Below are 26,667 nucleotides of genomic sequence, written 5' to 3'. Positions count from 1 at the left end.
GAAAATCAAGGTCAGGGTCCAAGGTTCCAACAGTCCAGGCTTCTATTCCTTCTACACCCCCCCCAACTCTAACCCACTGCCCCCATTCTAAAGAGAATAGGGATAGGGATTCTGGCATCTGACTTCCTACCCCTATGCCTGACTCCCCTCCTCCTGGCCCCTCTAAGAACCACAGGAATCTGGGACCCTGGTGTCCTGGCAACGTGACGCACGTCTCTGGGCGTCTGTTTTGAATTACTAGTTAAAAATAAGTCCTACAGTTAAGAAAGAGAGGGGCTGAAGGGGGGGAAGGGACCTAGGTAAGTTCTTTTCCCCATCTTCTGGGTGCAACATCTGGCAATCTTGATTTTAGTTTTGAACCATGGGGGAGATGGCCAGAATGGGATCCAGATCCCTGGGGTCTTGTTCTCCAAACTGGATTTGGATTGGAAATGGAATGAAGGAGGGCTAAAGGGCAGAAAAATTCAGGACCTTGAGGTGGATGGGTGATTTGGTGTCTCAGGTGTCCTGAGCCCCTCACTTGAAGGCAGGTATTCCCTTCCCCCACATCTGGCTTGATCAAATTTTAGTTGCTGAATGGGCTGCCCAGGAGTGTGACTCATTGGTTACTATGGTAGAAAAAGGAAAGGGAACTCAAGGGGAGAAGTGGAGTGAGTCATTTCTTGGGTCCAGCCTACCCCCCCACCTGCCTGGGACCCCTTAACTGTACTGTCCCCCAGCTCTACTATTTGTAGATACACTAGATGCTCCTGACATCCCCCCCTTTGCCTTCTCCCCCAATCTAATCTCCACTGTTCTGTTCCCAGCCTCTTGGAAGAAGGGACAAGTTGCAAGCCCCGGGCGGGCATCGAGGACCCGAGACCCCGGGGGATCCGTCAGAGCTACAATGCGCGCAAGGACGCGTGGAGGAGGAGGGGGGAAAGCCTTGCCGCCCCCGTTGCGTCTCGGCCACAGGCCTCACTGCCCATCCCCAGCTCTGGGTGGGCCGCCTCTGTGCCTTTAAGAGTGTGGCCCCTCCCCTCTTCCCAGGCTTATTTGAGCCCCGGCTCCAGAGCCCGCTGACTCAGACTCAGGCCGTCCCAGAGGCTGTCCGCGCCCCGGAGGCTGCCCGCTGCCCACTGCCCACTGCCCGCTGCCCGCTGTCAGCTTCCCGGAGGGCTGAGATCACACCCCTGCTCCGAAGTCCTCCGGGCGCCCGGCTCCGAGAGGAGGCCCCCCGCCCGACTCCGGCCGCCCCCCGTCCTCCTCCAGCCTCCGGGACCCCCGCCCCCAGGGCGCTGCCACCCTGCCCGCCATGGACACCCCGTCGTCGCAGCGGCGTGCCACCCGGAGCGGGGCGCCGGCGGGCTCCACCCCGCTGTCCCCGACTCGCATCACGCGGCTGCAGGAGAAGGAGGACCTGCAGGAGCTCAACGATCGCCTGGCTGTCTACATCGACCGCGTCCGTTCGCTGGAGACGGAGAACGCGGGTCTGCGCCTCCGGATCACGGAGTCAGAGGAGGTGGTGAGCCGGGAGGTGTCCGGCATCAAGGCCGCCTACGAGGCCGAGCTCGGGGACGCCCGCAAGACCCTCGACTCGGTGGCCAAGGAGCGCGCCCGCCTGCAGCTGGAGCTGAGCAAAGTGCGGGAGGAGTTCAAGGAGCTCAAAGCCCGGTGAGGGAGAGGGCCCCGGGGGCCAGGGCCGGAGGGGGTGTGTGGGGTGTGAGGTGCCTCCAGTCCCCGAGAGCGAGGAAGCCGCAAGTGGCATGGCCCTGGGCGGGGGGACAGACAGGGATAGACAGACAGAGAGACGGGGGGGGGGGGGGAGATCATGCAGCTTTCTCCTGGGGGAGGGGTCCTCTCTGCCAACAGCAGAGGAAGAAACCGTAGAAAAGAACAAGTTTGCCTGTTCCAGAGTCTCGGACCCCTCGATGGCTGGGCTGAGACCAATGACACACGCGTGTCAGTTCAGAAGAGTCTCTAAGTAGGGGAACCGGGGGAATCGGGTGCATTTGGAGATGGTGTGGGAAGTGAGGGGGAGAATGCTACCAATAGACTCATGTGTCAGGGCGCCTGGGTTCCTGCCTAAGGAATCCTGGCTGAGTCCTCCTGGGACCTTGCCAGGCTCCCGAAGCCCCGAGGAGAAGATTGGGCAATGACCAACTGGAGCTGGCATAGGCCGGTCAGGAAGTCCTAGAGGTGTTGGGGTGGTTGAAAGGGTCCTGTCAAGTGTTACCCTTGCATGAATTGGCACCACGCCTACCTTGCCCAGGCTGTCTCCGTGCACGTGGTATAGACTAGCCAAGTATGGGTTTCCAAACTGGCACACGACCTCTCTCATACTTTTATGAGGTGGAGGGCAGGTTTGGAAAACTATTCCCCTTTCCCCCCTACATGGGGACATGGAAACTTTCTCCTCCTGTCAATGGTGGGCACAGATACTCTTGTTCCTTTTTCTTGGAAAAACTTTGCGAGCCCTTTTCCCTTCTCCCCCAATACCCCTTCCCTTGGCCTGGGACCTTTCCTGATCTTTTACAGTCGCTGGGCAACAAAAAAAAGTTTTTGCCTCTGGAGTTGCCACTGTCCTTGGTCTCTCTGGCATGGAAATAAAGAGAGGAAAGGGGCGTAGCAAAAAAACTCGTCTGGACTGTGTTCTCCCATGACCTATCTCAGAGGAAAAATGGATAAGTATTTACCTTCTGCGCCTAGCACTAGCGCTCTCAGTGCGAACTCAACCTTGAGTTAGTGGCAATCTGTCTTTGTTGCCCGATTAGAGACCTCAGTGATTTCCTTCTGCCTGGACTGGTCACTTTCGTTTTCTGTGGTCAGGTTTTTGCAGCTATGTCATCTGGTTCATCCCTTTCCTCTCTGACGTTTGATCTTTGCCTATTAAAATGCTTAGAGATTATGACTTTTTTGAAAATCAGCCGTTGGAAGTCTGTAGTCGATCTCATAGCTCCTCCTACTCTTCTCCACCCCACCCCACCCCACCCCACCCCACCCCAATTTTTAAAAATGGCTTTGGGGAGGATTGGTCTTCTTACCACTAGACCTAAGGCATTTTTCCCCTCTAATGCTTGTATCTGAATTCTCCTTAATGAGACGAGTAAATGTACTTTGAGATTTTCCAGTGAATCTATGGATTTGAGATCCTGCCCTTCCTAACAGTTTCCTCAGTCATTTTCTCTAAAGTTTTTTTTTTAATCTGTTCCTCTCCAAAGAATTCCTTGTGCCTTTACCCCTTCCTTCTATTTGTTAGATTTCATCCTACCCTTTCCCCTCCTTCAATCGAATACCCTGCTGACCCAGGAAGAATCCAAGTTAGTTAAGTGTGAAAACTAACTCTCCTCATGGCCTTGCTTAAACAATCTAACCCCCCCCCCCCATATTAGGGAGTGGGAAAGGGGGTGACTAAATAGGACAGGAGGGAGATCAATTGGGATATTTCATTCATTTTCTGAGTATGATCTCTCAAGATGAAGGAGTCAAGAAGAAATAAGAAAGAACTAGCTAATAGTCTTAAATTAGTCCTCTTTTGGTTCCCTCTGGAAGGGAAGACTTTGGCTGCTATTTTTTTCCGGGAAGAACAGGGGTGTTAATAGAAAGATCTATATCTGGATTGGTCATTCTTTTCTTGATTCTGAAACTTGTCTAACTCTTCTCTTTTGCAGCTGTCCCTTCGTGGGTTCTGGGATGGCAGTGAGTGTGGGGAGGTGGGAGGTGGGGGGGGGAGAGGCGGGGGTGTAGGCTATGTATGTGTTATTTAGCCAGCTGCCTCTATTCTCCCCCACAGATCCTGGCTTGGGGTGGGGCTGAGTTTCCGGAGAAGGCTGAGTGCCCCGGGGCAATGAAGATGAGGGTAAATTTCAAAGGAAAGTAGAAAGCTGTGAGTTGGGGTGCCTGGGATAAAGGACTCTTTCAGAGCTTTTTCATCCCCTTCCATGTACTCCAGGTGTTAGAGGATTGAGAGCAGTGCTCTTCTCATCCTCTGGATGTCTTTGAGTGCAGAGCAGATGTTTGGACTAAAAGGAAATGTTTGGCTTGGAGCTAGGGGTAGTAACAAGAGGTAGAGAGTTGAGGCTTCTGTAAATACATACATACAGAGACACACACACATATAAATATATATACACATGAAAGCAAATGTTAGTTTAATTTTTAATAAGAGCTCAGGGTCAGGCTTGGAGGGAGCCACAGGAGGGGCCACTTCTTCCCAGCCGTTCCCTCAATAACACCTTCCCTTTACTAGATTCTGGACTCCAAAGTCCAAGGAACTTTTCATATTGTGCAATGTCACGGTCCCCACTTAAAGTATCTATGATTCCCCCAGACCCTTCCTTTTTTTCCACTGAGTCAAATAGAACCCTCTGAGCCTATGGAAAGTCGAGTCAAAGTTAGTCCTCCAGTCTTGAACAGTCAGGATCAGTAGCTTAGGAAAATGTCAGGGGCGAGGGGGGAGGCAAGGGGGAATGGCAGACAGCTGTATTGGTGACTCACAGTTGCTGTCTTATTATATCCCCACCCTGTGGCTTTACAAGGAGGGGTGGTGGTAGAGAGGGTGACTGAGAGATACCTCAAGGAAAGAGAAGGGGTATAGCCTAATGGATTCCTGGATCTTGGTATCTGGGGACTAATAACCAAGAACCCAAGTTTCCTACTGTTTGGCAAGAGTGGTCCCTATAAGGATTGCTGACATTTCTAAACCCTTTGAGATTTACTAAATGCTACAAGATAAGAAGTACTAGTATTGTTAATCCCAACTAACAGGGCAACTAAGGTTCAAAGTGATTCTATTTTATTAAGCTCCTTCTATGGGTCTGGCACTCTTCCAGGTGATAGGGTTAGGAGACAGAAATGAAACAGTCCCTGCATTCAAGTAGCTTATATTCTATATACAGAAATAAATCAATAATATATATACACATAATAAGTACAAAGTAATTTCAGAGTGGAGGGAGTATAATAATATAATAATGGGGGGATCAGAAAAAGTCTTATGTAAGGAGATAACACTTGAGCTGTTCCACGGAGTGAACTAAGGATTCCAAGAAGAAAAAAGGATGAGAAGAGACAACATTATGGGTATGGAGGACAGATTATGCAAAAATGTAGAGATGGGAGATGGAATTTTGTGTAGGAGAATAGCAAGAGGATTTATTTGGCCTAAACATAGAAGGCTCAAGGAGAATGACATAAAAGGAAGATGGTTTGAAGACCATGAAGGGCTTCAAATAACAAGCAAAAGAGTTTATATTTTGTTCTAGAGGTAACTGGGAAAGCCGTTGAAGTTTCTTGATCAGGGGAATGACATGATCAAACTTAGACTTGCCCATGGTTGTAGATATCAGAACTCAAACTGGTTTCATGTGTCTCTATAACCTATCCTTTCCACTATGCCACACAGGTTTTTCCATCGGTGAAATCACTCCTTTTGGATTCTTCCTCTTCCCTTAGTCCTTATTTTGAGAGAAAGGGATAGGAAGAGAAGAGGAATACCTTCCTCCCTTGTAGTTGATTCCTCTTGGAAGCAATTCTAGAATCTAGAGTTCTAGATAGGGAAGTAGTTCTGAAGCTGTCTTGTCAAAGTCAGACTAGAGAATGCCTACAAAGAAATGGGAGATGGATGGAGCTAAAATGCAGTCAACTTTGATTAGAAAATCAGCTCCTTCATCCTTTTTTCCATTAGGGTCCTTGGGGGAAGGGAAGTATGAATCAGTAGGGGGAGACCCTGGGCTTCTAAAAGCGGAACCATCTCTTCCCTCCAGACTTGGTCCTAATGCTCGATGATTTCCTGGATTGCTCTACTCTCCCAGCTGCTATGTGGACTAAGAGGCTGAGACTCTGGCATTAAGAAGATTTTAACATTCTTTGATTATAAAATTGGAAAGTGACTTAGGGGTGGCTAAATGGCACAGTGGATAATGTGGCCCTGGAGTCAGGAGTACCTGAGTTCAAATCCAGCCTCAGACACTTAATCATTACCTAGCTGGATGGCCTTGGGCAAGCCACTTAACCCCACTGCCTCACAAAAAAAGAAAAGAAAAGAAAAAAGAAAATGACTTAGAGAGCATAGAGTACAGTCCTCTAATTTTACAGATGAGGAGACTGAGGTCTAGAATTGATTTCTCAGAATTATAGAATTTTAGAGTTGGAAGGAACTTCAATAGCCATTTAGTCCAACCCATACCAAAAAAGAATCCCCACAACCACACACCCTAATATCTATCTGATAAGGTTGTGATGAGAATCAAATGAAATAACATAGGTAAAACACTTTGAAAAACTTTAAAACATTTAAAAAACCATAAAGAATTATGAAAAAGCTGGTTATCATCATCATCATCATAATTGCAATTTCTGCCCTAGAGAAGCAAATTAAATACATTTAATCTTTGTTCCAAATGACATACTTAATAACAGCTACTTATATCCACTCCTAAGTTTTCTTTTTTTCCAGTCTAAATGTTCCCACTTCCTTCAGCTGATATTCTTCTGGTAAGGACTTAAGACCCTTCAGCTTTCCTATGGCTGACATAACCACAGAATTCTGAGTCAAGAAGAACCATCCAGTTGAATCTATACATGATAGGTATCTCCACTATACTACAACCAACTCTCTCCAGGTTTTTGGTGTCTTTCCCAAACTACAGTTCCTAAAACAGATCATAATACTGCAAATGTGGTATGATCCAGAGACAGTATAGTGGGACTGTCACCTCCTTTTTTCTAGAAGCCTCTTTTGTGGCAATCCAAAATCTCAAAGGACTTGTTCAAAGTCACATAGTCTATATAGTGTCAACCAAAAATAGAGCCCAGGACTCCAACTCTCAGGCCAATAGCTTTTTTTTTTTTTTTATACTACACTGTGCCATCTTTGTCTTGAGTATTTAGTTAGAAAGAAGATTTAGGTTTAGGGGCCTCATGATCTAGAGCTATGCTATGGATCAGAAGTTTTCCTTTTGTCCCAGATAGACTTTTTTTCCTATCTCTTTACTCCTACTTCTGCCTCATTAACTCCAGAAGTGCTGCAACCCTTACCCCACCCATGCTCATAATCATTCATAGTGTTATAGTACTTTGGGCTTTACAAAGTTCTTTTTTCAAAATAACCTTGTGAAACATATGGTATATATGTATCACATATACATATATGTATTTATAGTGAGAGGATAGGGGAGTCAGACTGATTATATATCATCTTGAGTTATGGATGCTCCTTCCATTAATGCAGATGGTTCACTAAATCTATAAGTTGTAGTGTTACAGCCCTTTGAAGTTGAGACTTTCTCATAGCCTCACAGAACTAGAATTAACCCTAGGAATTCCTGACTCCCAAAACTGACTCCTCATTTACTACAATATAGTCTCAATATAAGTAGGATCCTCATTTTATAGAGGCTTAAGCAGATGATGTGACTTAGATTCATCAAGGTTAGAGATTTTTGAATTTGGATCTCTTGTTCTCCAAGTTCATAAATCATTCTTTTTACTTTACTCACTACTTGCAGCATGATGACCAAGATCTGTGCTAAATTACATGGTAGGAATTGGTTAAAGGCACAGGGTTCATTTGGTTGGCTGACAATATGTACATATATGGCAGAGGTATAGACAGATTCTTTGTATCCATTTTGCCTTTAGCTGGAAACCAATTCTGAATCCTGACTTGGAAGTGATGTTTTCCTCTGCCTTTCTGTCTTTGGCTTCATCTTTCTCTGACTGTCTGTCTTTGGAGGGGGCAAGGCCTTTTGATGGAAAACAAAAACTGATTGTGTTTTCCCTTTGGACTATGGGAGTGTGAGTGAACCCTTTAAGGTTCCTTGAGCCCTGATCCTGATGGAAGGATTAGAGAAGGGAAGCAGGGTGGAATGGTGAAGATATATCCCTGGGTACTGGTCTTCCTAACAGTGCCTCAGCCTGGAGTCAGTAAAGGATTTAAATGTCAAGAAAAGCACAAAAAAAAAACTTGTTTCTTCCATTTCTATTGCTCAAATTTCTCCTACTCAATCAGAATATTTCTCTCCCTAACCTTAATAGGGTAAGGACCCTGACCTCAATATGCAATATAGCTGAGCATTCCTTAACCCCACCCTTACTCTCAATTCAATAAACCTCAGTGTTAGAGTCAAAGCAAGGCCCAGCTGTCTGGGACAACTGGAGAGAGAAGCTGGCTTCTGGTTCAGATGTCCATATCTTAGAGAGGCCCTTGTACCCAGCTAGAATGTTAGAGCTGAAAGGGATCTTAGAGATCGGTTAGTATAACCATCTCATTTTACAGATGAGGAAACTGAGCCCTAAAGAGGGGAAATGTTTTGACCAAGGTCACAGTTTGCCAAAGTTACTGACTCCCAAGTCTTTGCCCTTTCTACCCAAACTCAATTCCTTCTTTTACTTTTCTCTTACTCCTTCCTAGATGAAAGGAAGACAGGCTTTCTGTCTGTTTTCATCCCCTTCATCTCTAGAATGTAGAAAGTTACTAATATGTTTATCATGTGTTCAAATGCTTAATAAATACTGAATCTCTCCCTCAAATGCTTTGTGGAGATCTCAAATAACTTAGATTTTAGGTCCCAGTCCATAGTTCAAAAAAAAAAGTATCATTATAAACTGGTCATAAAATGGAGAAATAACCCTATCAAATATGAAAATATTTACATTAAATATGAATATAATAGCCAAAGGCATTCTAAGCAATATTTTTCTATACAATGTATTGTGTGGTTTTTTTTTTAGGTTTTTGCAAGGCAAACGGGGTTAAGTGGCTTGCCCAAGGCCACACAGCTAGGTAATTATTAAGTGTCTGAGACCAGATTTGAACTCAGGTACTCCCGACTCCAGGGCTGGTGCTCTATCCACTGCGCCACCTAGCTGCCCTTTATCATTGGTTTTTAAAAGAACTTTTTCAGTAATTTTACACCCATTGGGTGATATTTAATTACTTTTAATTTTTTATTTAATTTAATTAATCAATTAATTAAATTAAGAAAAAGCAGTTGATTTTTTAAAAAATTAAATATTTTATTGATAGTACTGTGTTTAAAAAACAACCATCTCTTCCCTTTATCTCCTGATATCCCCTCAGGACTCTGGCAAGAAAGAAATATAGTAGAGTAAAACAAACCAACCCACTTGCCATATTTAACAAGGAATACCTTCTTCCATACCTATAGTCCATCACTTATCTGCTGAGAGGAGGGAAATAATGCTTGCTGCCAGTGCTCCAAAGTTTCAAAGTTACTCCATCCATTGAAATTCTGATGTCTTTCTTCATCCTTTCTCCACTTAGGATAAGAAAAAAGAAGTGTTAGTATAGCAGATGAAAAGAGTGTAGGGTAGTCAATAGGAAGAACTTTCCAGTATCCATAGTTTAGGGTTGGGGTTCACCCTGCAGGATTACATTTTTAATGGTCAATATTCTTCCTTCCTTCCTCCTGTCCTGTTTGTTGGCTTCTGGTTTCTTTTTCCTCAGGCTAGGGTATGAGGTAGTTTAGGGACTTTTATTAGTCTCTTGGGGAGGAGGGAACATAAAGGGAGTGGGGGTGTCTCTCCTGGCTGACTGGGAGAGGAAGTTGGAATCTCTTTTCTTGGAGCCAACCATAATTCTGGCTGGCATCCCAGGGGTGGGAGCACTGAGTCATGGTGGGAGCTAGGAAAGAGAGAGAGAAGTCAAGATCATGGGATTATAATGTTTGGAGAAGAGAAGACCGAGGAAATAAATACTTTCTAAAAAGTAAAATCCAGCTTTCCTGTGAGGATTGAAGGTTAGTTTCTTGAGCTTTTCAACAATAAAATACCAAAACTTGGAATGAGGAAGAGTTGTGTCAAAGTTGTGTCAAAAAAAAAAAAAGTTGTGTCAGGAGAACAACCATGTGAGGTGGTACTTGGAGAATCAGAAGGATTGGCAAGATGACTATAATGATCTGTGAGGAATCCTCTGGTCTCATGCTACTATGAAACAGTGATATGGGGAGAGGGAGGGAAGAGAATTGAAGCAAGGGACAACTATTTCTCCTCATTCATGTTGTCTTTTGATGGGAGGAAGTATGGGACACATAGCCTCTTCTAGATTAGTTAAGGGGATTGAAAGAGAAAGAGGGCTTTAGAAGTTCACAGTTCTGGAATCTTCAGCTCCTGGATAGTGGGGATGCCCTGTCCATTCCACTCTTCTTATATTGGGAGGGAGCATTATCATTACTAGACCAGGGTTAGAATGCAGTGGGTCTAGAATTCCCAGATTTTCCCCTTTCTTCTTTTCATAATTTAGGGGTGGAGTTCCTGTACTCTTAATGGTTAATAGGATTATTAGCCACGATCCAGCAGAATGAAGGTTCATAATAGTCAAAGATGGGTTGCTGAGGTTGAAGTTTGGGGAGAGGGGATTCCCTTCAGTCTCAACACCTTGGACAGCTGCCTCCTTCATCCAGTCACTGACCTCCACTACCCTCAGTAATTTCCTTTCCAACCATACTATTAGTTCTTTTTCTACTTCTACTTCTTTTTTGCCTAAGTAGACAGAGTGATTTTGGGCTGAGGTATAGAGGAATATAAAAGGACTAAGATAGGGAAGAAAAGAAGCAAGGAATGAAGAGGAAAAAAATCTTTTAGTTTGAAGTTGAGTCAGGAAAGCTGCCATTTGCTTTTAATAAAGGACCCTGGCATTTTGGCCCATAGCTTCTGTACAATGCCACGTTGATACGCCCAGCAGCTGTGACTCAGCCCCATGGCCTCTTGCCAATCCCCAGTTCTTCTGTTCTGTAGTTGTGTCTGAACATGTAAATAGTTGTCTTCTGTCCCTTCCCCCAACACACAAAACTCATCTTCCCTCCCTGGCATCTAGTCCTACCTAGCTGGGGGGGGGCAGCAGGAGAATGACTGGGAGTTTGTTGATTCTGGGTGGAGATATGAGGGGCCTCACACCTTGGGCATGTTGGCGAGTGTCATACCATGAGTGGTGTGGAAAGGGATTGCCACACCTAGTGCATACTTGTGGAAGTCTCTTGGGGGTGCCTAGGGGGTGTTCTGTACCTGTGTTATATGTAATTGGATTTAGGTATTGGTTCAAACTGTGTTTTGCATGCGGTGTGAAATTATGCATATAGGGGATAAGAGGAGCAGTGAAAGGGAAGAGCCCTTTCTGACCTTGCACCATGGGTACTTGCTCTTGCTAGGGGAAAGGTGCAGATATATAGAATCACAGAGAAATAGAATGTCAAATCTAGAAGAAATGTAAGAGGTCATTAAGTGGAACCCCTAATTTGATGATAAATCTAAGTCCTTTGAAAGTGTGAAATGATTTTTCTACCATCATATAAGTAGTAACTGGTCAAACAAGGGCTCAAATTTCCCTTGTTTATAAGACCTGTTCACTTTCCACTATGGCTTATTGCCTCTTCCTATACCTGTTTGCCTACCTACTTCTCCCTTCTTCAGAGCCATTTTTTCCATCCAAGAAAGGAACCTGGATAGTTAGAGTAGGGGAATGCATGGGGGTAGGTGATAGTGGGAGAGAGCAAAGGGCCCAGGTATCCCTGGATTCCACATCCTGTCCACCTGAAAGTGGTTTCAGAGCCACAGACCACTAAGGAAACCAGGAGGTGGTTTGTTCTGAGGAGCAGAGGATCCATAAACTTGAATCTTGACTTTAGTACATGGTGCGGGAGGTTCTCTCTATATATAATATGTATATATGTGTGTGTGTATGTGTGTGTGTATATATATATATGTATATATATATATATATCTGGGTATGTGTGTGTATATGTCTTGCTCAGTCTCTGCGTCTTTCTCTAATGTGTGTGGTTGTTGCTCTCTCTTCCTTCCCTCTTTGTCTCCCCCTGTGTTTCTGTCTTCTACTGTTGTCTTTCTGTGTGACACTTGTTTCTCCCTATGAGTCTCTTGCTATTTCTGTCTGACTCTCTCACCCATGAAGCATGTGTGTGTGTTTGTCCCTGTTAATTATTTGGAAAGGTGCTTAACCTCTCTTGACCTCAGTTTCCCTTTATGTAAAAATGAGGTAGTTCCACTGGGGGAGTGTTAGATTCTCTTCCAGGTATGATATGATGTGACCCTTTTATGTGTAAAGTTGGGAAAAGGTGTGTCTGTGTGTGTGTGTGTTTATGTGTCCTGGTTCTGAAACTTTACCATCTAGTTGTGTTTTGGGGGGGATGGGGAGAAAAAAACAAATGACCAACATGAATAAAACATCCAGGGAAAAGAATAATTAAATGATAAATAACAGAAGTTATGACAGTATAATATAATGACATGTTAAAACAGTACTTCAGGTTTACAGAACAATTTCTTAACAACAACCTCGTGAAGGAAGTCTTGCAAGTCTCATTATCCAGTTTTACAAATGAGGAAATAGGCTTACAGAGGGAAAAGGACTTGGCAGAGGTCATATGTCTCCTAAGTGTCAGAGATGAATTCAAACTCAGGTTTCCTGACTATGTCTAGCTTTCTTTTGGGGGAAAAAAATCCATGAGGCTTGAGATTGAGGCACTTTGTGCAGTTTAAAGTAATCAGTCAATAAGGAATGATTAAGTGCCCACTGTTTGCCAGGCATTGGAAAACAAAGAGGCAAAGACAGTCCCTGTACTCGAGGAGTTGACCATTTAATTAATATGATTTTGATGGTTGTTATTAGTCTGAGGGAAGGAGGTACAGAAAGAACAGCCAGCAGAAGGATGGGAGGGCCGTACCCCAGGGAGAAGGAACAGCATGGGCAAAAGCTCTAGGGGCAGAATTAGGCCTGGGAGCATGTCTGTGTGTGTGTGTGTGGGGGGGGTGGACAGACACAGAATTGTTCCCACCCTGTCTTTAAGAAATCTCTTGCTGTCTACTTTGGGAACGTGTGTGTTTGTGTGTGTGTGTGTGTGTGTGTGTGTGTGTGTGTGTGTGTGTCTCCCCTGCATAGCTGTCCTATTGCTCATCGCCAGCCCTTTCAGGAGCTCCTCCCCCCCTCTGTGTCTGTCTGTCCCTGCCTCTCCCTCTTTGTTAGCCCCAGCCCAGGGAGCCTTCCTCCTCCTCCTCTCCTCCCTCTCCCCCTTCCCAGCCCCACCCCAACCTAGTGGAGGAAATGGGGGCCTCTCCTTCCCCGGCCCAGGCCCCACTGAGCACTCCCGGCCAGTAAGGCTTCAAGAGTTCCCTCCCCCCACCCAGTCCTGGCCCTTGTTTCCATATGTGGCTGTAGGAGCCAGGCTGGATCTGGGTGACTCAGCGGGCGGGTCAGAGGCTGGCCCTGGGCCCGGCCCAGCCCCTCAGCCTCCTCTGGCTCCCGTCCCACCTCTCAGCATAGCTGCAACCCCCGCATCTCCTTTTCCCTGGCTGGCAGCCCTGCACAAGGCCTCAGGCCTCAGTGCCCAGGATTCTCTCCTCATAGCTGACTTTAGATCCAGCCCCCACCCCATTCTAGCTTTAGACCTCCCTTCTATTCAGTTCCTTCCCTTGAACTGGGCTTCTTTCTATCCCTTACTCGAAAATCTCTGGGTCACCCAGTTTCTTCCCCATTACCTTCTCACTCATTTCCAGTTTATGGGGTTTCTGCTAAGCCTTGCCTTTTCTTCTTGCCCACCCACTCCCACTCTCTCTCATCTCCGAATCTCACCCCACCCCCACCTTATCCTATTTCTTCCTGTGGTATTACATCTGACAAGATATAGCAAGGAATGCTCCAAACTGTGCTCTGAGGTCTTGGTAGGTAGAACATAGGGGAGTTAGGTCGAGATCCTTTCTCTAAGGTAGGGGTATGAGATTCTGGAACAGGACATGGGCAGAGTCAGCTTTTCTCCTGTGGGAACTAGAGGATTTCCCTTGCCCGGGTATTGTCTGAATGAAGATGAGTCACCTGAGGAACCCCCTGGTTCCCGCCCTTTCCAGTCTTCTTGCCCAGGCATAAATAAAAGAAGTGGATATATGCCCACCAAACCCCTGTTGACTGTCCCCACTAGACTCCTTAGACTCCTGTCCATATCCTGATACCCAAATGGCCATCTTGAGCATAAGCACAAGCATTGGATAATATGATTTAGAATGCAAAGAGATCACTATGCCACTCTCTAATTTTACATATGAGGAAACCAAGGTACAGTGATCTCAAACCTATCTCCTTGCCCTGCAATTTGGGTTTCTCCTAATTCCCACAAGCCTTCAATTATGAACTCTTTTTGAAGGATCCCTTCCTTGAACTTTTTGAAACGGAAAAGACAAAAAGAATTCCCTTTAAATTCCTAAAGGTGTGATGGAGTAAATTTAGAGATCTGGTTTTGGATCCTAGAATAAAAAGGAAACTTAGGAAAGAAGGTTCTCTTGAGACAGTGAGATGTGGGCAATGGGCTGACAGGAGGGGAGAACCACATCACCAGATGCCATCTCTTAGTTACTAATAGCTGTGGGTTCCCCCGGGCTCTGAGTCATGTGGCCTGGAGATGGTGGCTTTCTCCCAAGGGCCGGGAACCCCCCTAGCCTGGCTAAGGAAACCACAAAAGCCTCAGCTCCTCTTCCTCTGTTGGTGACTTCCCTAGTCTGAGGGGTGTGACTTAGTCTTCTGATCTGTCTTCCTTACCATACATACCCTAATCTCTTTCTCTCTTAAACTATAACTAAGGTCTCCTCCAGCCAAGAAGAGAAGGGAAACAGCTCATCCATTTTTCTCAGGAATATCATGATTTAGAAACAACAGTGGAAAAAATTAAGGAAAAGACTTCCCACCTAGCCCATCGATGAGACTGAGACTTTTCCACCCCAATCTCCCTTTAGTGTTAAGAACTTGTCTGTATTTGAGAAATTGTGGCAAAGGTAAAGAAGAAATAGCCTAGACATATTATTTCTCTGAGTCTTAGTTTTCTTATCCATCAAATGGTGATAAGGATCACTAGGTGATCTCTAGCTATAAAATTTCCTAAGCAAGTCTAGGATCTTAAACTCTTTTTAGGATGAGAATGACTCATCAGGAGCCTGGGGGAGCCCAGCCCACTGAGATCACCCTGTTTCCTTTCTTGTTTCTGCTCAGGCTGGTAGCTCAACTCACCCTTACCTGTCTATGTAGGAGTAGGGATGGCTCTCTCCTTCCCTGTTTACCATGCTTTTCTTGGGCCCTGCCTCAGGAAGGCCTCCTTACTAGTTAACCTTGAATCCAGCCTATTAGATCTGGGGCATTTCATCTATTATGTGTTTCTGGCCCTGAGGGCTCATGGAAAAGCCAAGTTCCTGTAGCTTTGGAGTCAGACAAGTATTCTCTGCTCTATCACTTAATGGCTGGTTTTCCCCTTTTCTTTTCCTCCTCCTTCTCTACTCCAGCTGCTTCAACTTTGGAAAAGTTCTGAAGTCATGGAAAGTTGGAGCTGTACTCCCAGCCAGGGGCTGGACGGGATGGCGGCCAAAACCAGAGCTGGATTTTGATTTTATTTTTAGCTTTTCTGGCTGAGATGAGGAAGAGAGAAATCAGTTCTTTCTGTAGATGAAATGAATGTTATATGAGGTACCTTGTCCTGGATTGGGGATAGGGGTGGGAGGTGCACGCAGCAGGGCTGGAGAGAAGAGGCTAAGAAGGCAAAACTCAAAAGTGGCAACCCCCTCCTTGCCAGGGTCATCATGTCCCTCTTCCTGGGCTAATCAGATCTAGTTAGGGTAGAGTGACTTCTTATCTTTATAATTCTCAGGGTAGTGAGAGAACAAATATGCCTGTTCCAATTTCCTGCCTTTCCCTAGATTAAAGTCTAACCTCTATCTGTCCTGCTCTAGTGGGAATTTAAGTGATTCTTAAGGATTTCATACTAGAAGCATAAATGAAAGTGTGGCTCTGCTCTCCATTGGGGGTAGGAAATATAGTTTTGTTTTGTTTTCTGGATATCCACTGCTATGGCCTTGTGCTTAAGAGTTGTAGGTAGCACTGGGGGAAGGGAGTGGTGACTGCTTCTTTTTTAACCCTTTCCTTTAACATACATCCTAAGGGTGCCATAATATAGACAAGATGGTAGTATTTAGAGCTAAAAGTAACTTGAAAAATGAAAGAATGTCTAACATTTTCATCTTACAGATCTGGAAATTAAAATCCAGGGAGGTTTCTTCTTGTCCACTAAATAGAGCTATGATTCAAATGTGATTTAAGTGAGTGGGACACTGGATTTGGAGTCAAGTCAGTGAGAACTGGGATCAAATCCTACCCTAGACAACTCATTTAATCCTTCACAGGGCCTCAGTTTACTCTTCTGAAAAATGAAAGAGTTGCACTGTATTGTCTCTAAGGTTCTATTCCAGCTAGAATTCTAGAATTCAATGATTTCAAATATGTGCTGTTTCTATACAATAATAGGGCCTCTTTCTCCCCCTCTTCTCTCCTCTTCTAGAATCCATTGGATCTCACAGTCTGGATTCTAAGAGTTTTTTTTTTTTGGTTGTGTGTGTGTCCTTTCTCCATCTGAAATAACTAATGTCCTAAAGGTGGGGTAAGCTGAATTGTGATCTCTGCCATCCCTAGATTTAATTTAGGTTAGGTTCTAAACAGTTTCAACTGAGTTCAGGGCCAGCACCCACATGTGCCCAGTTGTCTCAGAGCCTCCATCTGGAGCCAGATACTCAGGTTCCTCATTTGTAAGAAGAATGAGTAGAGTTCTCCCAAGGATATGATGGAACTTCTCCCCTACCCACCCAAAAGAACTGGTTGACTGAAAAGAAAGAATAGAGAGAATCTAGACATCTTTCACGGCTTAGAGAAGAGACAGGGAGAACTCTCTGGCTTGTTTTTCAAGGACTCACTGGAATGTTGATTTCAATTAGATTTCCTTTTCCCAAACTCTCCCTTTAGTTCTTTCCTTTGCACCAGGGAAGGGGGCAGGGAAGGAGGGAATCCCAGACATGGTAGCCACCTGAAAGTCTCTTGGAGACAGACATGGAAACAACTTGAGAGCCATGGTGGCTGGGTTCCGATGTGGGTGGTTGATTTGAGGGAGGGAGGGAAGAAGGCTGGTTTGAAAGGAGGTGGGTTGGGTCTAAGGAAGAGAAAGTTGAGGATCTCTGTGGGAGGGTGGGGAACAAAGGTACCCCTGTTTCTTAGAGGAAGAATGGAAGGGGGGCAGGGAATCGGTTCAAATCATGGGACCCAGGCTCTCTGTACAACCCCCAGGCACGTTCCTGGCCCCTGAGTCATGGGAGAGGTGGAATGTTTCATGGGACCTGGGTGATCCTGGCTGCACCCTGTAGTTTGAGTTTGGGGGGAGGGTGGGGAGGGACCTTGGCAATATTCTAACTCTTTGTTATAGGTAGGAATCAAATAATGGTTCAGTCAATGGTACCCTCTGCTGGTAGTAAGTGAAAAGGCAAGACACATATATTACAGAACAAGTGTGATGTAGAATGTTGATAGATTTGAAAGGGACCTTTGAGGGTTTCTACTTTAATCTTTTATTTTACAAAATGAGGAATGTGAGGTCCAGTGAAGTTAACTGATTTGTCCATAGTCAACACAGCTAATATGTAATTGGCTGAGGTGAGATGTTTCCAGGCATTCTTTTTATTCATCAGAATGTGGGCTCCTGTTGGCTCCATGTAAGATCCAGGCATCTCTGACAATTTTACTTTCTTGGTATGTTGAGTGCCTTCTTTTACCTTCTCTTCTCTTTTCTATTCAGCAATTCCAAGAAGGAGGGGGATCTGCTGTCAGCTCAGGCCCGGCTCAAGGACCTGGAAGCACTGCTTAACTCCAAGGAGGCAGCTCTGAGCACAGCCTTGAGTGAGAAGCGTACTCTGGATGGTGAGGTGCATGAGCTCCGGGGCCAGGTGGCCAAGGTAAACACAAATCACCATCTACAGGCTCTATAATCCACATACTTTTTCCTTCCACATACTGTTCATTCTTTTCTTTTGTTTTTTTTTTCTCATTCTTCTTCCTTTCTCCAAGTCAAGTTTATACTTTATACTTAATGCCTTCAGGATGTTCCTAATCTGAGATTCATACAAGAATAATAATCTTTCAGTCCAGTCATGAAGGGGAAGAAGAGGTGGGAATATTTCCAAGTATATCTTGCTTCAAATAGATTCTAAAGTTCTTTGAGGTCAGGGAATAATGTCTTATACTTCTCTGGGGCATATTGAACTCTCTTTAATAAATTGAGCTGAATTAAAGAATCTGTAATTCAGGGCAGCTAGGTGGCATAGTGGATAAAGTACTGGCCTTGGAGTCAGGAGAACCTAGATTCAAATCTGGTCTCAGACACTTAATAATTACCTAGCTGTATGGCCTTGGGCAAGCCACTTAACCCCATTTGCCTTGCAAAAAACCTAAAAAAAAAAGAATCTGTAATTCATTTCAGTTTACACATGGAACGGACATACTCTGCCCATGTTTCCACTGTATAAGAATTGTGTGTTTCTTAGGAGCTCACAAAAGTCATAATTGGGAGTTGGATATTTATTTAATAATAATTATATGGTGTGCAGGGGACAGACACACAGAGTAATTGTCCTAATAACACCTTACATTAATATAATGTGCTTTACTTTCCAAAGAACTTTCCTATCTATTATCTCCTTTTATCCTCAAGTTACAAGCTAGGGAAACTGGCCCAGAAAAGTTCAAGGAGCAACCTAAGCTCATCTTAGATGGTTAATGGCAGAGCTGGGGTGCTATCTTCTGACTCAGCATTCTCTTGCCCTGTCATCTCCTGCCCTTGTGACATGCAGTTCCTTTCTGAGGCTAAGACTTGACTGACAGCAGATTATTATTATCCCAATGTAGCCCCAACTAGGATCAGATACATTTCCAACTCTTACTAAACCCTTACTAATCACCTCCACTGAAGTTAAGAGACAGTAAACATCTCCTGACAGAGAAATAATAGACTCAGGATAAAGAAGGAGACTTGTTTTTTTTTTCATATAAGCAGTTTAGGAATTTGCTGGACTATTCTTCTCTTCTAATGGGGAAAGTTGAAGGAAGGAAAAAGTTGAATATTATTAATTGAAAAAAATTGGTTTTTAAATTTTTCTTAAAAATTAAAGGACAAGGGGCAGCTAGGTGGCACAGTAGATAGAGCATCAGCCCTGGAGTCAGGAGTACCTGAGTTCAGATCCAGCCTCAGACACTTAATAATTACCTAGCTATGTGGCCTTGAGCAAGCCACTTAACCCCATTGCCTAGAAAAAACCTAAAAAAAAAAATTAAAGGAAGGAGATAGTAGACTTTAAAGTTCAAAATGGAATTTTCTATCTGTTCCTGCCTGGCCCTGCCACATACTTGTTAGATGACCTTGTAGTTAAGTCCCATTTTGCAGGAGAAAGAGATAGGCTGGTCATGTGGTACAATGGAGAACTTAGTAGACTGAGAATATGTGAGAACAGGCTTTTAAGCCTGGCTGAAGGCTTAACTGCCCCCCCTCTCAGCCTCAGTTTCTTCACCTTTAACACTATTTATCTCCTAAATGCTGGAACCTTTCCCCCTAAACTGTCCTGTATTTAACTACTTTGTGTGTGTATATATATATATATATTTTTTTGTTATATATCTATTTTTATGTTTATGTTTTATATGTTTTTATTGCCTTCCCCAATACATTGTAAACTCCTTTTGAATAGGGATTGTTTCATTCTTTATGCTTATGCTTATATCACCAGTGTTTAAAACATAATAGGTGCTTACTTATTTGTTAATTGATTTTAGTCTTAATTTTTTAAAATTTTGATAACTATTTCAAAATAGTTTCCTTTGAATCCTTTGTATTTTATGCATTTAAAGACATTCTGAGAAGAGGCATCTAGGTTTCCTTTCTAGACTACTGAAGGGGTCAGGACACAAAAGATAATAAGAACTTCTGTTCTAGTTGATCTCTAAAAATCCCTTCTAAGGATTTATGACACTTCTATCTCTTCTTTTTTTTCCTCTCCCCACAGCTAGAGGCAGCTCTGAGTGAAGCTAAGAAGCAACTTCAGGATGAGATGCTGAGGAGGGTGGATGCTGAAAACAGGCTGCAAACACTAAAGGAGGAGTTGGACTTCCAGAAGAACATCTATAGCGAGGTAGGGGCCCAGAACTCCAGGAATGCCAGGGTATTAAGGACTGCCTGGCTCACAGGGCTGCCCAGTAAGCTAAGCCCAGAGTTTATTTAGAAGGCACAGCTGAAAACTTGACTGCTTGGGTGGGGAGGTGAAACACTCAGCTACTGCTGAGTATCCCTGATACCTGGGATCCTGTGGTTGTATGCCTGGCTGGCACTGACTCTGATCCTGCCCCCTGGCTCCCCTCCACTTCCTAGGAGCTTCGTGAAACCAAACGTCGCCATGAGACTCGCTTAGTGGAGATTGACAGTGGAAAGCAGCGGGAGTTTGAGAGCAAGCTAGCTGATGCCCTGCAGGACCTTCGGGCTCAACATGAGGAACAAGTGGAACAATATAAGAAGGAGCTGGAGAAGACCTATTCTGCCAAGGTGCCTTGATCTCCCCCCTTCCCTTGGGCTCCTGTGGGCTTCCTTCTCTGGAAAGCCTTTTCTCCTGTCTCCTAAGCATAGGAGGGTATGGGTGGGTTGGCCAATGAGACTGTTTACCATTCCTTCATCCCACCATGCCTTTGTAGCACTAATTTAATTGATTTCCTTTCCTTCCCTCCCCACCTCTTCCATCAGCTGGACAATGCCAGACAGTCTGCTGAGAGGAACAGCAACATGGTAGGAGCTGCCCATGAGGAGTTGCAGCAATCACGCATCCGCATTGATAGCCTTTCTGCCCAGCTCAGCCAGCTCCAGAAACAGGTATTATGATGCCCTCCCTCTTGACTTGGAATGATGATTGAGAGGCTGAAGGTGATGGAGGTGCCAGTGACAAGGAGGAAAGGTTCCTCCCTGGAGCTGTCAGGATAAAAAAGTGAGAAAGGGGAGGAGGGAGAGAAATTCTTCAGGAGCTTCCAAGCAGATGGAGACAGGTTACAGTTAGATTGTATATGGGAATAGGACTCTAGGGAACCCAATTGGGTTCTTCTGAATAGAGACCATAAATTTTTTTAGCTGCAGGTGAGCTGTTTTTTTTTGTTTTTGTTTTTTGAGAGGAGGGAATTAGTATATTTTTTTAAAAAGTTTATTTTTTTTTATCTGAATCACTTAGTTCCTTAAATGTTTGTGTAATGTAATTGAAATTGTTAGACCTTGTGAAATATTTCTTGGCATTAAGGGAAGCAGTATTGAGGTCAGTAATCTATTGGGATTAACTGGAATTCCTGGAGATTCTAAAGACTGACCTCTTACTACAAAGGGGAACCACAAAAGATCCCTGTACCTATTTCATCACTGGGATGTCAGATCCCTATGGAGAGTTCATTAGAACCTCAAGGATTTCTTTCTCAACTAGCTGTCAGCCAAGGAGGCAAAGCTGCGCGATCTGGAGGATGCTTTGGCCCGGGAGAGGGATACGAGCCGGCGGCTGCTGGCTGAGAAGGAGCGGGAGATGGCAGAGATGCGGGCAAGGATGCAGCAACAACTGGATGAGTACCAGGAGCTGCTGGATATCAAATTGGCCCTGGACATGGAGATTCATGCTTATCGAAAACTTCTGGAAGGAGAGGAGGAGCGGTAAGGATAGGAAAAGGAAAACTGGACCCAGGAAATTGGGGAGGACTAAAAAATGAGGGGGAGGATGGGCTGGAGGCAAGCACAAGGCCAAGATTCCCACCTTAAGCCCAGCTTTATTATCTGTCTTCCTCTCTCCCCTCTGCCAGGCTGAGGCTGTCACCCAGCCCTACATCTCAGCGAAGCCGGGGCCGGACCTCATCACATTCATCCCACACTCAGAGTGGGGGTAGCATCACCAAGAAGCGAAAGCTGGAGACCAGTGATAGCCGAAGCAGCTTCTCCCAGCATGCCCGCACCAGTGGTCGAGTGGCTGTGGAGGAGGTGGATGAAGAGGGCAAGTTCGTGCGGCTGCGCAACAAGTCCAATGAGGTCCGTGGGGAAGTAGGCAAAGGGGATGAGGAGGTGCTTGAAGGCACCCTGCAATCTGGAGAGCTGGGCTCCCAACCTCTTATAGCTCAGGGGCCCAGAGAGAAGGTTGGGGGTGCTGCTTTGTATAAACAATGGGGATAGACTTCAATGGACTGATGAAAGGGTAAGCTAGGTGGCGGTAGATATAGCACTAGGTCTGGAGTCAGGAGGATTTGGGTTCAAATGAGGTCTCAAACACTTAATAATTACCTAGCTGTGTGACTTTGGGCAAGTCACTTAATTCCATTATCTTGCAAAAAAAAAAAAAACCAATCAAAGAACAAAAATGACTGGCCAGAGCCCTAAAATTCCAATTTCCATTTCAGCCTACAAAGAGCTGATGAAGATAGGGGGAGAAATTTCTAAGATCAGACACTTCAGAGTCAAGGCAAGGCTAAAAGAGGTTTACTTGAACTTTTTCCTCTTTCTCTGATTCTTTTTCCCCAACCCCACCTCTTCCTTTCTTCCAGGACCAATCCATGGGCAACTGGCAGATCAAACGCCAGAATGGAGATGAGCCCTTACTGAGTTATCGCTTTCCCCCTAAATTCACTCTCAAGGCTGGGCAGGTGGTGACGGTGAGTTAAGGGGTCCTAGATGCTTGGGTGGCCTTCTTTTGGAAGTCCTGGAGAGAGGTCAGTGGAGTGGGCAGTATTTGGGAGGATCATCTGTGAACTTTGTCTTCTTTCCATTTTCAGATCTGGGCCTCAGGGGCAGGAGCCACCCATAGCCCTCCCACTGACATGGTGTGGAAAGCCCAGAGTTCTTGGGGTTGTGGAAACAGCCTGCGCACAGCACTCATCAGTGCCACTGGAGAGGTGAGGGGTACATGGACACACACACACACACACACACACACACACACACACACACACACACACTCTCTCTCTCTCTCTCTCTTATCCCCTTCACACATACACATAATTCCACCCACCCACCCTCTCACATACATACACAAACACAAATTCTTCACACATGCACCCCTCTCTCACATACCACCACACTCATATCTCTAACCCTCCTCAGTCTGTCTCTATCTCTCTTCCCTCCCCCTCCTCCTCACCCTCCCCTCTCCTTTTGTTGTACAAGATTGCCCCCTGATGGCCAATTTTTTCTCAACTTGCTTGGCTCAGGCATTCCTTCCCTCCCTCCTCTTCCCTCCTCTCTCTACCCTATCTTTTTTCTGTTGTGTTTTCATTTTGGAGGATCTCCTCTCAGAGGGTCTGTAAGTCAGTAATTACAGATTTATTAGGTGCCTACTATGTGCCAGCTATTGTGCTAAGTGCTGGAGATCCTCAAACCTAAAAGTTCACAATCTAATGGGGAAACTGAGGGGCAGATAATGAAGTCTAAGGGAGATCTGGAGGACAGAATCATCAGGTAACAATCACCAGAGGCACTGGGAAGTGAAGTCTCACCTCTGTAGGAGCGGTGGGAGTATTGGGCAGGGGGCAGTAGAATTTACCCAATTTTGGAAAAGAGATAAGAGAGGGAGTGGTATGGAGACAGGAAATCTGTGATTTCCTATCTGAATTGTTAGTAGAGCACTTTTTCTAGACTCTTCTTTTGCTCCGATACAGTCTACCATCTAGCATTCTTATAGACCTCCTTGTTCTTTGAGAGATCAGGGATTATGTAATTTTTCATCTTTGTAGTGGTTTACTAATATTTTGTTGTTCAGTTACTTTAGTCATATCTGACTGACCTCATTGGGGTTTTCTTGGCAAAGATTTTGGAGTGGTTTGCCATTTCCTTCTCCAGCTTACTTTATAGATGAGGGAACTGAGGCAGAGTTAAGGGAATTGCCCAGGGTCACACAGCTATGAAGTATTTGAGGCCAGATTTGAAACCAGGAAGATGAGTCTTCCTGACCCCATGCCTACTACTCCATCCATTTCACCTCCAAGCTGCCCTATTATTTATATATAGTAATTATTTGTAGCACTTGTATACATATATATAGATTTTTATATCCATAGTTATATATAGTATACATATATATCAGTTACTGATAATATATAATTTTAATAATCAGTTACTGATTAATAAATGTGTACTAAGTGAAACTGAAATGAAGGGTTCTTAGAGAAGATGGTATACATAAAAGTTTTTTATAATAATTATCTATATATAATACATATATAGTTATTGATATACAGCAGATGACTGAAGGGTTCCTAGAGAAGATGGAAGTGGGGGGGCAAAGGGTGATTGGGGCACCTAAGGGAAAAGAAGGTATTCCAAACTCTGAAGAAATACAAGGATTCTTCGGAGGGCAAAGGGTAGAAAAAAGTATACCTGATGTTAAATCACATGGGATGGACCACCCTGTCCTTTGACCTCATCCCCCTTCTTTCTCCCCTTATCAGGAGGTGGCCATGCGTAAGCTGGTACGCACAGTGACTGTCAATGATGATGATGAGGACGAGGATGGAGAAGTCCTACTCCATCACCACCACGTGAGTGGCAGCCGCCGCTGAGCCAAGTGGACAGGTGGCCCTCAGCCTAGGCACCCTGTCCAACCCTTTCCTTGGGCCTTTCCATGCCAAGTACATTCTCATTAAAGAGTTTTTTTTTATAACCTCACACAGCTGCCCTGGCCTTTCTTCTCCTCCTCCCTCATGCCTCAAAGCTGGCACTCAGGTGTCTGTATGTCCTAGAGAGAGAGGGAGGGAGGGAGGACAGCTTGATGTTATATAATGAGTGCTCCCAGAGGAGGGGAAGCAAGGCAGTGGGTGAGATCTGGATTTTCCTACAAGGCACAATAGATAGAAGGAATAGGAAGCCCCTGACTCCATCTCTCTGTAGACATAAACCTCTGTCTTCTACTTAAAACCTTGCTTCTCATCCCTTTAGCAATGTAGAGTAGTTAAGGCAATGCCAGACTTTTACCTTCTGGTTCCTCCCAAATGTGAGGACGTCTTCCCTCCTAAAGACAGTCTGTCTTCCCTTTTCGTGCTCTGCCATTCTCGGCCTCCATAGTCTTGTAGGAAGCAGAGTTCCTTACTTTTTGAGCCTCATGGATGGAAGCCTAGGAACTTTTGGCCGGTTACTCCATCCCAGATTCGCCCCATCCCGCCTGAGTCTTGTCTCCCTCCCCAGGGTGCCCACTGCAGTGGCTCGGGAGACCCGGCCGAGTACAACCTTCGTTCTCGCACCGTGTTGTGCGGGACCTGTGGGCAGCCAGCTGACAAATCCGGGAGCGGTGCTGGGGCCGGGGCTGGCGGCTCTGTCTCCTCTGCCTCCTCAGCCTCCAGTGTCACTGTTACTCGGAGCTACCGAAGTGTTGGAGGAACTGGAGGCAGTAGCTTTGGGGACAGCCTGGTTACCCGATCTTACCTCCTAGGGAATTCACGTGCGAAAACCCAGGTGAGTCAGCTCCTTCCCCACCCCTTATACTCCTGGTTATCTGGGGGAGAGACCTTAGGGAAGCTTTTATGTAGCTTGGGATCCATAGAGAGCTTCCCCCACCAAGGGATAAGGGTCCTGTCCTTCCCATTGAGAGGACGTGGGTGGGTGAGTAGGATGGGAAGGGGGTAGGGAGAGAAGATGCTTAGGAGTCTATTCACCTCTCCCTTTTTTCTCTCCTAGACTCCCCAGAATTGCAGCATCATGTAACCTGGAACTTGGTGTGGGGAGAACCCAGCAGCCTTGTCTGCTCCCTCTTCCCACTTTATGCCATTTTTCTCCCCCTCCTCCTTTCCTGGAGGGAGAGGTTGAAGCCAAAAAACCCCAAAACAAAACAAAAAACAAAACCCCAACCCTTCTACACTTTTTGTTCTCCTCTCTGCTCCCCTTTCCTGTGTTTTGTGTTTTTTTTCTAAGAGAAGTTATTTTCTACAGTGGTTTTATACTGAAAGAAAAACACAAGCGCAAAAAAAAAAAGAAAAAAAAAGAAAAAGAAAAGGGAAAAATAATCCCCTCTTTCCTGATAATGGTCTATTCCCCCTTTTTCCTTTCCCCTTCCTCTAAAGCCCAAACCCTATATTTTAAGCCAAAGAGGGTTTCCTGTAGGGGCCAAGGGGGGAGAGGTGCTTTTAGGGAATCTAGATTTTGTTTTCTGATACTGCCTGCTTCTGTTTCCAATATCCTTCTCCCCTCATATAACCAGGAACCCTCTTCAATGGTGCCTGACCTGCAGGTGGAAAAAGTCACCTGCCCAGCTGCTTTCTGTCCTAAGAGGAACAAAGGTCTTTTCCTTGCCCTCCTGGGGGTGGCCAGCATGCTGAGAGAAAGGGCGCTTAGGCCATTCCCTTTGCTGAGGCTTCTCTGTTCCCTCAAGGGCCACTCCTCTCCCTCATTTTGCTTAGCCCCCCAGCTTACAGTGCCTTTACCTGCATTTTATTTAGACAAGGGATGGGAATGAGGGGTGAGGGGAGGTGCTGAGTTTTGAATATCTGCTTTCCACCTGATTTTAGTACTGGTGGGCTCCAATATGTCACTGAAGGTTGATGAAGGGAGAGGAGGACAATGGGGGTATAACTGGGAAGATAACTTAGCTAGATCCTAGCCCCACCCCCAAGAGAAAAGGGAGTGTGTGGAGATGGGATGGGGTGGGTCAGAGGAGTAGATGGTTATTCAGGTGGTTTTTGACAAACACTAAGGAGCCCCTTGCCCCAAACCCCTTAACCCCTCTGCTTTCTTCTACCCAATTTCCCCTTCTGCCCCCAAACCCAACAAATCAATACACTAGAATTTTTTGTCCCTGTGTGTGTGGTTTCCTTTGTGG

At 45.2% G+C, this 26,667-nt stretch overlaps 1 protein-coding gene across 1 annotated transcript; it reads left to right on the top strand.

The window, feature by feature from the left end:
* Positions 1-1,204: 1,204 nt before the first annotated feature.
* Positions 1,205-26,642, top strand: LMNA (lamin A/C). Its single transcript, XM_074223234.1, has 12 exons — positions 1,205-1,653; positions 17,607-17,763; positions 19,864-19,989; positions 20,226-20,396; positions 20,592-20,717; positions 21,310-21,530; positions 21,677-21,899; positions 22,409-22,516; positions 22,637-22,756; positions 24,308-24,397; positions 25,041-25,307; positions 25,530-26,642. Exons 1-12 carry the CDS (start codon positions 1,295-1,297, stop codon positions 25,554-25,556), a joined length of 1,995 nt encoding a protein of 664 aa, XP_074079335.1. The 5' UTR covers positions 1,205-1,294; the 3' UTR covers positions 25,557-26,642.
* Positions 26,643-26,667: the final 25 nt, after the last annotated feature.

Source organism: Macrotis lagotis, chromosome 2 (genome assembly GCF_037893015.1).
Source record: "Macrotis lagotis isolate mMagLag1 chromosome 2, bilby.v1.9.chrom.fasta, whole genome shotgun sequence".
Lineage (NCBI taxonomy): Eukaryota > Metazoa > Chordata > Mammalia > Peramelemorphia > Peramelidae > Macrotis > Macrotis lagotis.
This window is presented reverse-complemented; position numbering and strand designations above follow the sequence as displayed.

What these genes read in the sequence shown, in the direction of transcription:
- LMNA (XM_074223234.1), top strand. Translation starts at nt 1,295, where the DNA reads ATGGACACCCCGTCGTCGCAGCGGCGTGCCACCCGGAGCGGGGCGCCG. An exon ending in TTCAAGGAGCTCAAAGCCCG is followed by an intron (nt 1,654 to 17,606) that starts GTGAGGGAGAGG and finishes TTTTCTATTCAG; the next exon opens with CAATTCCAAGAAGGAGGGGG. An exon ending in AGAAGACCTATTCTGCCAAG is followed by an intron (nt 20,397 to 20,591) that starts GTGCCTTGATCT and finishes CTCTTCCATCAG; the next exon opens with CTGGACAATGCCAGACAGTC.